This window comes from Nanorana parkeri, unplaced genomic scaffold, assembly GCF_000935625.1.
Source record: "Nanorana parkeri isolate BGI_ZX_2015 unplaced genomic scaffold, ASM93562v1 scaffold77, whole genome shotgun sequence".
Lineage (NCBI taxonomy): Eukaryota > Metazoa > Chordata > Amphibia > Anura > Dicroglossidae > Nanorana > Nanorana parkeri.
This window is the reverse complement of record NW_017306345.1, coordinates 589626-606370: the sequence shown is the minus strand read 5'-3', so window position 1 is coordinate 606370 and position 16745 is coordinate 589626. Positions and strand designations below refer to the sequence as shown.

Sequence of the window (16745 nt, the reverse complement as noted above, 5' to 3'; positions counted from 1 at the left end):
AGAGGCATTTATCTCTTTTGTGGATTCTTCATCGTGACAGTTCTGCTATATATTAGATTCTAATTTTGTAATTAAAATAAATAGCTTTATATACGTAGGGACATATTTATAAATCTTCAGTCCAGCGTATAACTGAATGAATACCGTTTGCACAGCATTACTGCCACTAGATGGAGGCAAAGAGCATAGGAAATTTCTATGCTCCTCAGATCCATCTATGTTCTCTATGGTAATGCTATGCGGACAGAGTTTAACAGGTTTAACAGCTGTGCTCTGGATGAAAGATTTATAACTTGGCACCTTAGTGTCATCCTTGTGGCAGCCATGGCCTGTGTGTAATGTTTTCTATTTGTTTGCAAATACTAGCTTGAAAGTAGGAGTCCAGACAAAACTACTCTGGCTGAAATTCTTCTTTAAAGCACAGCGTTTGACCAGACAGTAGCTATTCTAAAGACTCCAGAGTAAGTTTATTCTTTCTCCCCCCCTCTTAATAATCTTACAGGTCAAAAGAGGTTACACAGTCCTGTATTTCTGGACGGTTTACCATTATCCGCCTTCGTTGTAATCCTCTGATTGCTGGCACACAAAATATATCTATGCCAAGGTAAGAAATGTTCTTTGTTTAGTTACAGTTTCTGAACAATACACATTTGAAACCAACTGCACACATTAAACATTTTTTACACATTATTTATTAAAGCTATGTAGTTTTATGTGGGTGTTTTTTATTTTTTTTTAAAAATCTTTCAAAATTTAAACAGAACATAAACTTTTTTAAAGTGAACTAATAAAAACTTTTTTTTAACTTCAAGTTAAAAAGAATAGGTGAAAAACATTTTAAAATTATATAATCTTTTATGAAAGCTGAACTCCGGACAGGTAGCTATATATAGTGTTGAAATATATATATCGTATATGTAAACCCTTATCCGCCAAAGGATTCATCATTCTGTTCAACCAACCTTGAGATCTATGCACTTAATAAAATACTAAGAATTGTTTTTAAGGGCAACTTTCATATACCCAACATAAAACAGATGTTATGCTAATAGCCTTTTTATTCTTACTATAAGCAAAATCTGATAATGGATTACCATAACCACAATGCAAGTATACCCAAAAAAATACATTCCATTCCTATAGACAAAATATTGAAGACTAAAATCTACTAAATACTTTAAAAATGTCCAATAAAATTTCCCTATAAAGGGAAAACCCGGAAAGCAATGTCCACATAACATCCCACAACAATTTGAGAGAGGAGTGATCAGACACTAAAAAATATATACAAAGCAGAACTCAGCACACTGGCATAGTGCATTCTTTCCTGATGTCTGGTCTCTTACTGCTGGCCACCAGCTGTACTGCTCTTGGATTGTTATTGTGTGCCCAAGATCATTAGAGCAATCCTCTACACTATGCCAGTGCACTGTTTCTTCTATATTGTGATCCAGGCACCCTTGCCAGACTACACACCCAGGACTAAGGTAATAGGCAACAGAGCCCTTTTGGATTACAGTGCTGTCTCTCCCTCACTGACTGTGAATACTGCTGTTCCTGGGATTGCCACCTTTTCTTCAAGTGAAACCCGAACACTCTAGTGCCCCGCGTGGCCATTTTTTGGGAGAATATAGAGGAGAGAGTGAGGAGAGGCAGCCATGAGAAAGAGTAAGGAGACCGTCTATAGAGGACTACAAATCCCAGCAATACATTATAGAGCAATAAAAAATATGAAGCTACATACACTGTGTTCCGGGGTGGTGCCCTAATGTCTCCAGGGTCTTAGGTGGCCTGTGTGGGTTTTCACCAGGGATGTGTGGGCTCTCAGGGGGACTTTGCAGGCTCTCAGGTGGGCTCCGCGGGTTCTCAGTTGAGTTGTACGGGCTCTCAGGTGGCCTATGCGGGTTTTCACCAGGGCTGTGTGGGCTCTCAGGTGGACTCTGACGGCTCCCAGGGGGATTTTGTGGGCTCTCAGGTGGCTGTGTAGGTTCTCATGTGGACTATGCAGTGTCTCACAAAGGGTCCAGGGGACTACAAATCCCAGCAGTACCCATGTCTAAATGAATGTTACCATGTTACACAGCATTCACACCAAACCATTCCCAGCATACTGTAGTCCTCTCTATACAGATAGAAATCTATCAATGTGACAACAAAGCAAGCTGATCAAAGTATAATGTGAACTGAATTCCAATGGTAGTAGGACAGTTCTATTATGGCATCATCATCACACATGACAGCTTCTGGAGAAGAGCTGCACTATGGGGATCGTCAGGGAAGCAGTGTTGAATGGGTTAACCAACTGCTTCCCCATGTGATTAGCAATGGCAACAGGTACAGTGTTACACATTCCATCATGTAATGAATTAAATGTGTGCTGGAGAGGACTAGATAAATGCATTTACCTCTAAAGGGTGGAGTTCCTCTGATCAGAAAAGGTAGCAATCCCTTATTGTTGTATATCTGCAGGGCTTGTCTTTTAAGGTGCCCAAACATGTGGAATTGGGTGATATATGCAGTGCAAGTTTATATTTAATAAACTAGCAAAGGACACAATCTAACAATTTTCCACCCCAATAGAAGTCCAGATGGCAAGCTCTAGCGTGTGATCATTCTAGGTCATACACAAAGATAACATTGTAATTGAATCCTGCCAATCCCATGGTTTTGTTTATGTATTAATCTTGAAAGTGTTTGCTTCAGTGATTTCATTTAAATTCTACCTAATAGTGTATGCACAATGTATGCTACATAAGAGGCATGCTTCTGCTGATAACTGTCACAGTTGTCATTGTGCTTTCAACTTCTTTCAGCTGAACTTTCAAGCCCTCGAATGGCTGGTGTCATAGCTGATCACATGTTCAGCATCATGGAAACTGGAGATCTATACAAAGGCTCCGATGGTGCCATCATCCGCTACAAAAGTATAGGAGAGTTTGGTCCTGCTTTAAAGGGGAAGTATTGGGAGAGTAAAATGTACTCTTCCTAAAATTTAGAGCCAGAATCTGACACTGCATTTGTTACATGACAACTCTATATATCATGAGCTGAGCGATCATGAACCGCTGATCGGTCAGCTCACGGTCTTCTTCCTGCAAAGAGCAGTGACTGTCTGTCACTGTCCCCTACAGGGATTCCCCCTCCCCTCTCTGTTCTTCCTGTTCTCCCTGGAGGGACAGACAGAGGAGGGGGCAGGTGCACAGCTGGCTCTGGCTCTATAGAGGGAGAGCCAGCTGTTAATCAGTCAGCAGGGTGGATCCCAAAAATATTGTTGGGATCCTTCTCAGCTGCAGCGTGGCTCTGTGTTGCATATAGGGCGCAGTAACCCACTAGATAATGACTTTGGGTCACGAGTACATTAGTAAATGTACTCCTTTGACCCAAAAGACAACGTTTGGTTTTAGTTCTGTTTTAACATTTGGACCGTTTTTCAGCATTGGTGTTTGACATTGTAGTAACTGATTTTTTTTTTTAGCATATCGCTTATTCGAAAGAAAAACGTGATGCAAATAAAATAAAGCACATTTTCTCTTTCAGTAAATGCCCAGAGGGAACCTGTGACGGCTGTGTATTTCATTTCCTGTGGGAGACAGAAAAGGCGTGTCCTCTTTGTACTGTCAATGATTACCATATTATAACAAGTGTGTGCCAGCATGGAATCCAGGTATCTGTCATCAAACTCTTCTACTATGTACATTTTTTAAATCCCTATACAGAATCTTATTTTAGCATTACTTTGTGAAGGTTATTGGTTACAGATGTACTAATAGTTTTTTTGTTTTTCTCCCGTGTGAGCCTAAATTGTGGGCCAATTTGTTGGAAGTGATTTTTAAATCCAACAAACTGCTTGCTGTTTATAGAACTAAGCATGGCCACCAATTGATCTATTCAGAATGAATAAGGGAGTGACACTTGTGTGTCACGTGTGTAAAAGGAACTGTACTGAAGTTGTTACATATATTTGTTTAATGTCTCATCTGCCTTTTATTTGTACTTGAAAAATGGCTATCATTTAGTTAAGAGTATTTTTATATGGTTTTACAGTGTCTCTGGTGTGAGAATGGGTTCCATTGAAATAAAAGGGTGGGGTCTTCGCATACATATAAGCTATCTCATGTTTAGGTACATTTATGTATACTTGATGGCGGTTTTGTTGTCACCAAGCAGGACTGAAATATAGTGAATAAGACTACCGACCTGGAAACATCTTTAAGGCTCTGTGGCATAAGAGATCTAAAACTAATAAATATATTAAAGCGGGACACCAGGCATGCTCTTTTTTGCAAATTTACATATGTCCAGGTTGGCTAGTGGTAAGTATCAATCTCTAAAATCTGGAGGGCTTCTATGGGTGCTGAAAATCACTGTAGCAGTTAGAGCTACATACAATAATAGCAGTGATCTTCTGAGTGCCGCCATTCATAGAATGCCTTGTATTTTTTAAATTTAAACAAGGCATTCTCTGATTGGACGAGGTGAAGATAGCGATGTCATCCATTCCTCCTCTCCACCTTGTCAAATCAGAGAATGCCTTGTATTCACTCAAGAAATACGTGGCATTCTCTGAATGGCAGAGGTGCTGAGCAAGTGACTCCCTGTGTTCAGTGTGTAGAGGAGAAGCTGCACCTGGATGATCACGGCTATCATTGTATGTAGCACTGACTACTAAAATGATTTTTAGTATCCCCAGCGGTGACCGGGATAGCAGATATATGAATATTTACATCAAGCCAAGCTGGACCAACGTAGGTTTTGCAAAAAGATAATTCCTGGAGTTATGCTTGCAAAAGGGTAGGTGGATATGCAGTTTACTGCAACAAGCACATGCTGTATAAATGTCCATTAACCGCTTGTACACTATAATGCTTTGTTTTTCAGAGGACAACTGCATTGTGGCATATGCCACGGCTGTGTGTTGGTGGTGTGAAGCTTCCAGAACCGACTGTCAGTATTTGTAAGACAGAAGATTTCTGGCTGAAAGTGGGAGTGACTGGTGGTATTTGCTCTGCACTGATACTTACAGCACTTACTGCTTACTTTTGGCAGAAGAATCGAAAGTAAGAATTTCCCATTCATGTACCTACTGTTCTTCTTCTTGAGTATGTTTGTTTCTTTTTTACTACACATCTGCTCTTTAAGGCCCATCCATATCACTGCAATGTGGAAATTCACTTTGAATGGCATCCCAAAGCAGTGCACTACAATGCATAGTGCCAGAACCCCTGGCAAATGAATTACACAATTGAAATACAAATGTGGGATCTTATTTACCTGCCAAAGGGCAATCATCCGGGTTTGTGATCCAAGCACTCGTGTCAGTCCTTGCTATTCACTGTAGCAGCAACCAGTGCCAGGACTAGGTTCTGTGGCACCCACGGTGAAGATGTCAATGTGCGTCCCTACGTGCCTAGCTGAAATGGATCTTGCTTGAATTGACAGCCAAAGTCTGTGGGCACTAGGCTTGCAACCATTTTCTCCATGGAAAACTGGATGCAGAGAGGGGCAACACAGTGTGATTTGGTCATGAGCATCATGAAACGGAGCCAGTTTTCATTAGCATAATAGCTTACATTTTGTTTTTCCATCTGGGAATTAATGCAGCTTATAATTCAATCTGTGCCTTTTCTAAATACACTTAAAAGAGAACTATGGGGTAACCTTTTTATCCCATAGTTCTCTTTAGGGTCACAGGAGGACGTCTGTATATGACCCAAAACTCTGAGAGCCCCGCAGCTGGGACAGATCCCAAAAAAACTGTCGAGATCCATCCAGCTGGCTGACAGTGGGCTCTGCCTATCTAGAGCCCACTGTCAATCTAAAAGTATATTTGCAGTCAAATTTGAGAAAACCCTACTATGTTTGTTACGTGTTCACAATAGTGCATGCACTATTTTTTGCGATGGCAATGCCACACCTCCTCCCACCCCAGAATGCAGGGAGGCTTTAATTATGCGATCTAGTGCATTCTGGTCACTAACTGTGCCGGAATGCACTGGATGTGGTGTGAACGGGTCCTAAACAGAAGGCATTTACACCAGGCTCTTCCATACCATTTTTATTTTTTTATCTTCTTTAAATATTCAAGTTCTTTGTAAACTTATTGGTAGTATGAATGTATAGCACATGTGCAGGGGTATGGAATATATAGTGCAACATACAGTATTTGAGGCAAGAAGCATATAGAACAGGGTAGAAATTAGGGATGCACCGATACTAGTATAGGTATTGGTGCCGATACTGAGCATTTTGTATTCGCCCAAATGCTCCGATGCCTAGCCCAATACCCAAACTTGCAGTTTTAGGAAGCTGGGCAGCGAGTCATTACATGCTGCCCAGCTTTCTAATTGGCCAGGAAGCCGGCTCCATGCTTCCTTGTCACTTGGTGATGAGGGATCATGGAGCCGGCTGAGACATGTAATGACTCATCGCCTAGCTTCCTGATTGGAAGCTGGCCAATCAGCAAGCTGGATGGCGAGTCATTACCCACCCCCTGGCCTCCTGATTGGCCAGAAACCCGTCTCCATGCTTTTTCTACACCTGGTGACAAGGGAGCATGGAGACTGCTTCTGGGCTAATCTGGAAACCGGGTAGCGAGTCTTTACACGCCGCCCAGCTACCTGGCTAATCCAGGAAGCCAGGTGGCAAGTGATTACACGCCACCTAGCCTCCTTAATGGACTTCCGGTATTGGTATTCGGTGTCGGCAAACACGGGTTACCAAAAATATCGGTACTTTGTTCTCGATACGAAAAAAAACGGTATCGGTGCATCCCTAGTAGAAATTGCAGTGGTCCAGATTATGTAACGTACAGTAGACCAGTGCCGAAACTGGGGGTGGGGGGCTTGCATGTGCCCCAGGCGCCACATTGGGGGGAAGGGACGCCAGCGGCAGGACCAGTGATGGACCAAAGTCCGGCGCTGCCGCAGACTTGATCGCTCACACAGCTCTCCCCTCTTGGCTGCTCTGTAGCTAGTGACTGAGGAGGAGAAGAATTAGTTTGGCTGTCTGCCCGCTTCACTATTCGGGCTCCTCCGTGGCCACCTGCAGCTTCCTCCGCCCACCTCAGTTGCCATAGGCAGGGAGGAAGAATGCAGAGCTACCATTGGCAGGCTTTATATTTTTTGAAGCGTGGGACCTGAAGAAGGCACAATGAGGCTGCTGGAGGCTTCATCTCGGTGCATGGAGGCAACATTGCTGCACCGTCCCCCCTCCTACCAGGAGAGAAAGTGGGCTCCTGAATGCATTGCTGTATAATGTATTGCTTGGATTTGTAGTCTTTTAAAGCTGATGGTTTTCTGCAATGCAGTATAATGTATTGCTGGGATTTGTAGTCAGACTACAGCTTGGAGTCGCCACTGGGCCCTTGCACTCCACCACTGTCCTAAAATCCTGTGTAGTAGACTACATACCTGTGTAATACACTACATACACAGGTATGTAGTGTAATACATAGGTATGCAGTGCATTACACAGGTGCTGTGGTTCGCCTATGTACGGAATTGGCTGTATTGTGCCGGTGTTGCTGGAGTACTCTGAGCACCATTTCGGGAGCACTGACCTGTACACCGTGCTTGGGGTGCGGAGGACTGCTGGGGAGGCAGAGATCCACTGAGGATATCATAAGCTTTCTCTGTAGCAATATAACAATACAATATATTGTTGCAAGGCTTGTATTCTGGTTGTTGCAAAGCTTGTGTCAACTGTAGCCCTCCTGTACACCGTTGACCTCTGCACTGTGCGTTACATCACTGACCTCTGTGTACTGTGCGTTCGGGTCCTCTATCAGGGGGGTACAGCCGATACTCATGTGAGGGGCCTGGGGCCCAAGGCATACATGGGTATTGGCCATCCAAGGGGCAGCATGGCAGAGGGAGGTGGTGCAGGCGGCATGGCAGAGAGAGAAGGTGGAGGCGGCTAGGCCCCAACAGAGCCCGACCGGCGGCGGAAGAGGCCAGGACCCCAGCAGCGCCAGTCTGGCTGCGGAAGAGGCCGGGCTCCAGCAGTGATGTGCCGGTAGTTGAGGAGGCTGGGCCATCAGCTAGAGAGGACAGCTAGTCCTCTCTAGCTGATGGTGGTATTCTGCATTGCTGTATAATGTATTGCCAAGATTTGTAGCCCCTATACAGCTTGGTGTCAGTGGCAGAACTACCAGGGGTGCAGCGTTTACAGCTGGGAACGGGCCCTGGCACTCTACCACTGTCCTAAAATCATAAGTTTTGTATTGTTTTAGAAATACTGTCACATGGCACTAAAAAAAACTATCGGTAATTGGTATCAGTGAGTACTTAAGGAAGAGAATCGCTTCTTGTACTCGGTCTGGAAAAAATGGTATTGTTGCATCCCTAGTAAGATCATGTGGTATGATCTCTCTCTCTCACCCAGGATGTCTTTTATATTTCTGTATATATTTTTGCAGAACAACCACAAGTATGCTGTTGGACACATTTTACAGTAGTGTATTCGCTGATAAAACGTAAAAAGGATATTAAAAAAAAAAACATAAAAATTATTAAAAAGGATATTACCACTTGAGTGCCATGATTTTCAAGTTCTTAGCATAGGGAGGTCTGTAATCTCATATATTTCAAAGCCCTTTATTTCAAATCTTCTTACTCTATCATGCAGTGTTATTTTCTTTTTTTCCCTAGTTTGGAGTACAAGTATTCACGGCTGATGATGAATGCCCCATCTAAGGATGGAGAGCTACCAGCAGCTGACAGCTGTGCCATAATGGAGGGGGAGGATGTCGAAGATGAACTGGTATTCAATAATCGTCATTCTATACTGCGCAAGTTTATGTCGCTGTCTAGGAAGGTGTGTGTGGTTTATTTTTATTATATACTCTTTTATTCCTTCTACTTTCTATTCCTTGCCGTTCACCTATTTCTGCCATTTCAGAATAGTAAGGCATTTTTTCCACATATGTACCTTAACGACTTATGATCGTTTATTTCTCTTTCAGAGAACATCGGATGGATTTGATTCTGTACCTTTAAAGTCATCAGATGGTTCTCATATGGACATGTGATCGAAAGTTTTGACAGTTATTGACTTTATTTAACAGCATAGGCAAAGATCCATCGCTGCGTTATATGTTCATTTTCTGCCAAGATGTCAATTTTTCTGCCAAGTTGTCCATTTTTTTTTTTTAGTTTACATGAGGATGCATCTGAAACCTTCACAGCAACAAAAATGGCATGCATTTAAAATCACACATTTTCTGCTGTGAGCCCTGTGTACCTGAATATGTTTAATTTTTAGTTATATTTAATGCTGCCTTTTATTTTGCCTTTTTATTAAAGCACACCCGTCATGAGTAAAATATGTTGGCTGCCATTTTGTCCCTGTCCTATTGATTCACTGGCTTCAATACTTTCACTGACCCAGAGCAAGATTAGAGGTAAGGAATTCATACATTTGGCTATTCTTGGTTAAGCATCTTCTAGGTCTGTGTCACAAAAGTATTGAACACATTTTCAGACACAGGGCCAGCAATGACGGCGCACATATCTATCTCATAACAGGTGTATTATTATTAGTATTTTGCAGACCTGTATATTTAGAAAAAGCTAAGCTGTAAAATGTTTAGGTTTTGCCAAATAAAAAAAACAAAACAAAAACATTTTTTTATATCTTGCAATAACCTGTACATTATATTTCTTTCTGCGCAAGGCATGTGCACCTCATGTAAATAACATCACTAAAGGAATTATTTTCAAAGAAATTATAACATCCTTTACATTGTTTGTTTTTTTTGTTTGTTTGTTTTTTTTAAGAATCAGTTTGTATGCATAAAGATGCCTCTAATGACATTTTATATATAATCAGTTGATTAAATCTTCATGGTAACTTCTTGATCTGACTGATCTGTTCATTGAAGGAATGGCTAGCATGGCTCACATGGTTATTTAATAAACACAGCCATTTCTTTGGCCCCATGTATAATCTATAAGTTCCAAATATGATTTACTGTAGACGTCCTAAAACTGACCACACATTGTCTTGTTCATTAGAAAACAACCTGATTTGGGGCCTGTGTTAACCCCTTAGTGACACAGCTTCAGAAAATGTTTTCGCATCTGGGGCCAGAGCAATTTTGCCGTTTTTGCTATGTGTTTGTTTAACTATAATTTCCATCTTTCTCATGCATTACACCTACACATATTATTTTATATACCGTTTTTTAAAGGATAAAATGGGCTTTAATGTTATGTGACCTATTCATATATAGATTCTTTTTTTTTCCAACAGAATACAAAACAATGCAAAAAAACACATCTTTTACAGCTTTGGCAATAATAATGTGTACATAATTAGTATAGCTTACAGAAAGTAATTCATAATAATAAATTATTTTATTTGTCCTGATTTATAGTGTATATCACATCTCTGGGATTTCAGTTTATTTTGAGTTATAGGTCACAAAATACAAAGAGTGAAATACAATTTTATGGAACAATTTTAGAATGTGGTATGTTGTTCTCCTATCTTTTAATAGCCTCTTTGGCGCTGTATTTTCTAGGGCTACACCGATACTAGTGCAAATGCTGTATTTAGGAGAGTGCTCGTACTGCTCCGATGCTTAGCCCGATACTTTCGGTATCAGGAAGTTGGGCAGCAAGTCATTACATGCTGCCAGGCTTCCTGATTGACTGAGAAGCCAGCTCCATGCTCCCTCGTCACTTGTGATGAGGGAGCATGGAGCCGGCTTCCCGGCCAATCAGGAAGCCGGGCAGTGTGTACTGACTCGCTGCCCAGCTTCCTGACTGGTCGGAAAGTTGGCCAATCGGGAAGCCGCGCGCAGTGTAATGACGTGGCACCCGGCTTTCTGATTGTCCGGGAGCCGGCTTCATGCTCCCTCGTCACCTCATGATGAGAGAGCATGGAGCCAACTTCCCGGCCAATCAGGAAGCTGGGTGCCCCGTCATTACACGGCGCCCGGCTTCCTGATTGGCAAGAAAGTCGGCCCCATGCTTTCTCGTCACCTAGTGAGCATGGGGACGGCTTCCCTGCTAATCGGGAAGCCAGGTGGCGAGTCATTACACGCCGCCTGGCTTCCTTACTGGGACTTCCAGTATCGGTATTCGGTATCAGCGAGTACCGAAAAAAAACTATTGGTACTCGTACTCAATAACGAAATACCGGTATCGGTACATCCCTAGTATTTTCTTAAATGTTTTTATTTAACTGTTTGACTTTTTTTTTTCTTTTTACACTAGGGGGCACTAAGGGGTTATTTATTTTATTATTTACAGGGGCTTTGATACTTATTATTTCTGAGTAGAATACAGTATTCTCATGAGAGATACTTTGTATCACTTTTGTAACACTGCCAGCTACCTGTTTACAAACCACAGTGAGCAGCTGCCGGCTGTGTGACTGTCACGGCTCTACGATCACCGCAGTCAGCTCTTGCTGTGATCACATGACCACCTAACCTGCTGTTGAGGGTCTGCCTCCGACCCCAAGGGACCCAATAACGGCAGTAACTCAATGAGCTGCTGGTCTCTTCACGGACCAGCGCACATTGTACCCTTTGATGGAATGATCTAGTCACCGGTCGTAAACAAACTGAACGTTCGTGATAGGATAATTCCGTCATCAGACAGGAAGTGGTTAATGGGCTTTTGTTTGCATCAGAACTGCTTCTCTCCCCATACTAATCATTGGGAATGCATATCAGCATAAATTATGATATTGCAACTAAGGAGGGGGGTCTATTTCAGGTCAGAAAGAGGTCAAATACACCTGCCAATGAAATCTAAGGGCCTGTTTACATGACGTCCGTTTTGTGTGCTGACCGGCTCCGTACACTGCTGCACTCAAAATGCATCCCAATGTATCCCTATGTGTTTTATGGGCTCCAGTTCTCACGTGCGCAGTCCGTTCAGCTTACGACAGAAAAAATACTGCATGTCACATTTTGTCAGGTCCGGAAACGGTCAGGAAACACGTCCAAAACGCATCAAAAACGCACTGCAGTGCAGCTAACATACTAACAGCCCCACTCCAGCAACTTGAACGCATCAAAAACGTGGCAAAAACGCACTGCATCAGTCTGCAGATCCGCACCTGATATCATGTGAACAGGCCCTTAGGCCCCGTTCACGTGGGCATGTGTGCACAATGTTAGTCTATGGGCAGCCAGGTCTAAATGGACCAGGAGTGGACCACTGGCAGTGCAAGGCTGGGGGGGCCCACTGATATCCGGTCCCTGGAAGATTGGAGGTGGCATTTTTTGGAGGTTTACATTTTTAAATGTATTCGGCTGCCGTGAGGTCTCACGCTTGCTGGGGAACTCATGGCAGCCTTCTGGGGAACCACAGTGGTGCCTGTATACAGTGCTAGCCCACAGATCACAGAGCGCTCTAGAGGCCCCTACAGCTCATCTGCCGACTACCAGTGCTCATCCACCAGCCTGCACATCTGCCTTTGCTGCCCTGGTGAGACCCTCCGCATCTGCCCCTGCTGCTCTGGTGAGACCCTGCACATCTGCCCTGGTGAGACTCTCTGCATTTGCTCCTGCTGCCCTGGTGATACCCTCCTCATCTGCCCCTGTCGCTCTGGTGAGACCCTCCTGATTTCCCCTTGTTGACCTGGTGAGACCCTCTGCATCTACCCCTGGTGAGACTGTCTACATCTGTCCCTGCTTACCTGGTGAGACCCTCCACATCTGCTCCTGCTGAACTGGTGAGACCCTCCGCATCTGCCCCTGGTGAGACCCTCTGCCAGAGATATCAGGCTGGCACTCCAGAGCACCACAAAGTATGTACCAAATTTATATACTATTCTGCATTGCTGTTTAATGTATTTCTGGGATTTGTAGTCCCTCTACAGCTGGTGCCATTCTGCACCAGAGTGTAGAGAGTGTAAGCGCCTCTGTACAGAGACTGATATGGCTCAGTGTTCTCTGTACAACATTAGGGTATTATGTCAGAGCTGTATAATTGTAAAAAAATAAGGGTAACTATGGGGGGACATTAGAGAGTAAGCTACTTTGGTCCAGAGACCACTGGGGGGTTTGGGAGCCAGTGAGATCTGGTCATGCCCCCCCAGCAGCGGAAAGGGGGGGCGAGGAAAAATCTTACAACAGGGCCCTTTTGTTCCTTAGGTCCGTCACTGAAATTAACATCCAATTACCCCTAACCGTGGCCAGATCCGGAAAAACAAACATATCGGAGTTCCGTTTCAGTGGATCTGGGTGGATCACAGGTAATCTGTTGTAAACGGACATATGTTGTTTACATCCTATTCCCCTTAGACCAACATGGATCTGGTAATTTCTGTGTTTTCCTCCATTGCAAGTTGGAGAACAAAACTGGATGGACATGGATTTCACAATGAAGACATCTGTTCCGATCAGCAGGGGATCTTTGCACGGATATTAGAGATATAGGAGGTAAAAGGAAATCTCTTCAAAGTGAGTGGAAATCCCTTCTTGGACCATATTCATCAGAGCAGGCTGGAATTATTATTTGAAGATTTTCCTTCTGCTTGGATAACTACTGTAATAGTTTTAGATTTCCCACCACTTTCCTCTTCCAGTGACCATGGTCTCCAGGACAAACAGACTGTTACTATCACCAAAGAGGACACATACCCAACACCTGTCAGAGGTTAAACTCTTCACACTCAATGGAAAGCTAGAAACCTTTTTTTCTTTAGATACTTTAGTACTCAGAAGCAGTAAGTAGTAATACTTGTTATGCAATTGTATAGTGTGTTTATATAGAAGAACTACCATACAAAGAAGGCACCTTTTTATGGTTCCACCCTTTGGTGCACATATTGATACTATAGTCATACTAGGTGAGTGGTGGTTCTATGGCATTGTTTAACAGTAGAAGACCTTCAGCATACAAGCAATTGCAGCTATATTCGAATGTCGGTATTGTTGTGCTCATGTAAGAATCATGCCTGTCCATTGCACAGGGCCCTTGCAGCAAAGCTGCACTCCCCTGACAATTTGCAGTATTTTGATAGGTTGCATGTGGTGTTTAAGGTTTAGCTCCACCTTAACCCAATACTGGCCAATTAGGGCTACAATTACCCCCACTCTGCCCAGTCAGCTTTACTGCCAGCTACCATCAAGCATTAATTTCCAGGGTCTCTTCCTTAATGTCCAGTTTCATTTTCAACCCATGTTGCTCATTTGGACTATTAACACTTGCATTATTTCTCCTATCTAATAACCTATAATACTCTGCTACCTTGATATGTTATACCCACTGTTTTGCACATTGTGCACTGTGCCATACCAGTCATACAGCGCAGGTTCTTCTTCATAAGTGTCTGATCCTGTCCAAATTAATGGTTGTCAACCATAAGTCCAGACTTCACCGAAAAGTAGATAACCCTTATAAGGTGAGGTCTGTTGTGACATCTCCAAAATTAACACCATATGCAAACTACTTGGAATCTACCAACATACAGCTTAATGTTGCAGTGGGATTTATAAAGAAAACTAAAGATGATTTCAGGCCCTGCTGAAGAAGAAAGGTTGGTAAACAGCAAGAACGCAGTTTGCCTATGATTTCATTGATAACTCACAAGCTTAATAAAGAAGCTTAGTGTTTTGAATGCAGTTGTAGACAGTACTTGGAGGACTAGTTTTAGCTAAAGAATCCTGATGCATGTATGTTAAACCAAACAAATTACAGCTCTCAATTCAATTGCTAAGTAGCAAAGGAAAATCCAAAGGAAAAGAACAATGAATTATCCAAAGTTTCCTCAACATTCAATCCAGCCTGATTTGGTGCAGACACACACATGGATTTCTCAGCTGTCTTGAGGGAGTCTGGGAGTAAGAATGCTTTCAGAAATAAAAGCGTTTTTTTTTATTGAATGTTTTTATTTTTTACTTTACTGTTAGGGGCTTAAGGGAAATATTAGGGGTCTAAACAGACCCCCGATATTTCCTTTTTAAAATAGAAAAAGAGATGAGTCCTCAATTATCTACAAACACTCAGCGATCAATGATCGCTGAGTGTTTGCTCTCACTCTCCTCTCTGACACGCTGTCACAGGAAGCTGAGCAGGGAGGAGAACTCAGCCTCCTGTGACAGCGCGGGCTGTCTCCACCCCTACAATGCTCTGCTGGACTGTGATAGGAGGCTGAGCGGTGTGGGAGGAGAGACATGCCACTCACAGCGCTCTCCTCCCGCATCGCTCGGCCGGCTGTCACTTTCTCTCCTCAGGTTTTTGAGATATCAAATATTGCATTTTCAATAAAAACAGCAAATGTATGCTCATATACGAATAGCTATACAGGCATACATACAAGAATAAGATAATATACAATAATAACGAAACAAACATTTCATGAGCTGTAGCACAAAGTTGTGAGTGACTGCATATCAATGTGAGTGAATGCATATTACCATGTAAGAATTCAATTGTGAAGATAAGAAAAATATGTACAAAAAGGTAATTCACAATAGTGACGTTACATCTGCATAAACAACCTCTTCTTTGACTATCTCCGATGTACAGCTTGTGGAATGTCTCATCAAGGACCAGCAGTAATCTGCCATCATGTTTGAGTCCCATCGGCCTTTGTAACGTTCTTCCATAACTTTATTGTCTTGATTTTAGCGTTCACCTTGCTCTTCGCTCACGTGACCCATGTACTCTGGAAACTGGGCCAAGTGTGGATCCCTGATGTGTCCTTATTTGAGGGTCCATCAAATATCCCTGCCTTTTTCTTCTCGGCACTGAGACTTGAAAAGGTGGACATATATAGCTGATCAAGAGCTTTGACGAATTGTTTCATTAACCCAAGTTTTATGTGCAGTGGGGGAAATGCAATTTTATTCCTATCAACCAGAGGCTCATCCTTGATGTTCTTTTCACCAGGCGACAAACTGATTCTTGTTGGCCAGTTCTTTTTAACCCAGTGTTCTAATGTAGCCCTACTGTCCCAGTAGCACAGGAAACATGGTTATTTGGTGTGACCTCCTTGCTGACCCAGCAGAAAATAAACCATTTTCAAATCAACACAAATTACCCATCCATGAACATGGTATTCCAATCTATCCAGAACAATCTTGATGTTGGCATACTCTTCTTTCATTTTTACAGAGTGTCCTATTGGGATTGAACCATATATATTTCTGTTGTGAAGTAACACACATTTCAAACTCCTTTTACTACTGTCAATAAAAAGTCTCCATTCACTTGAATCATATGCGGGCAGTCCCATATTGAGAAGAAGCCCTTCAACATCATTACAATAAACAAGTTGACCATCTGAATGGAAGTACTTTCACAGTGCTGCTTCTCTGTTACGATAAAAGGAGACACTAGTGCCAGGTCTGAGTAGTCCTTTCTCTTGCAGCCTGGAAGCCAACAATTCAGCAGACTGCTTTGGCAAATACAAATCTCTTACAAGAGCATTCAATTCAGGCTGACTAAACAGAGAAATTGTATCACAATCTGCATCAGATGGCATATATTCGATCTGAGCATCATCATCATCTGTAGAAGCAGGTAAACTGAGGGATTCAACATCAATCTCTGGTGTCTCTATAAATACAGGCACAGGTATTTCCTCACAGTGCTCAACTGGTCGTCTGGCAGATGGGATATCTGGGTATTGTTTGTTTTTCTTATTGAAACCTTTTACATTGACAAGGCAGAAGTAGCAGTTATTGCATGATTGCCAAGGTTCAACACAGGTTTTACACACTTTGTGAGGAGCCCAATTTTTGTCTTGGTCTCCAAGTCGTACTTTAAAGTAGGCAAGAT

The 16745-nt window shown here is 42.7% G+C and overlaps 1 protein-coding gene across 1 annotated transcript in view; it reads left to right on the top strand.

Annotated features, from left to right (window-relative positions):
* The window catches only part of KIAA1324 (KIAA1324 ortholog), a 67904-nt gene extending 58851 nt beyond the window's left edge, over positions 1 to 9053 (top strand). The window contains exons 19-23 of the mRNA XM_018576784.1: positions 503 to 604; positions 3538 to 3664; positions 4879 to 5057; positions 8649 to 8814; positions 8963 to 9053. Coding sequence (XP_018432286.1) covers positions 503 to 604; positions 3538 to 3664; positions 4879 to 5057; positions 8649 to 8814; positions 8963 to 9028 — 640 coding nt within the window. The 3' untranslated portion in view covers positions 9029 to 9053. The remainder of the gene's footprint in view (positions 1 to 502; positions 605 to 3537; positions 3665 to 4878; positions 5058 to 8648; positions 8815 to 8962) is intronic.
* The last annotated feature ends 7692 nt before the right edge of the window (positions 9054 to 16745 follow it).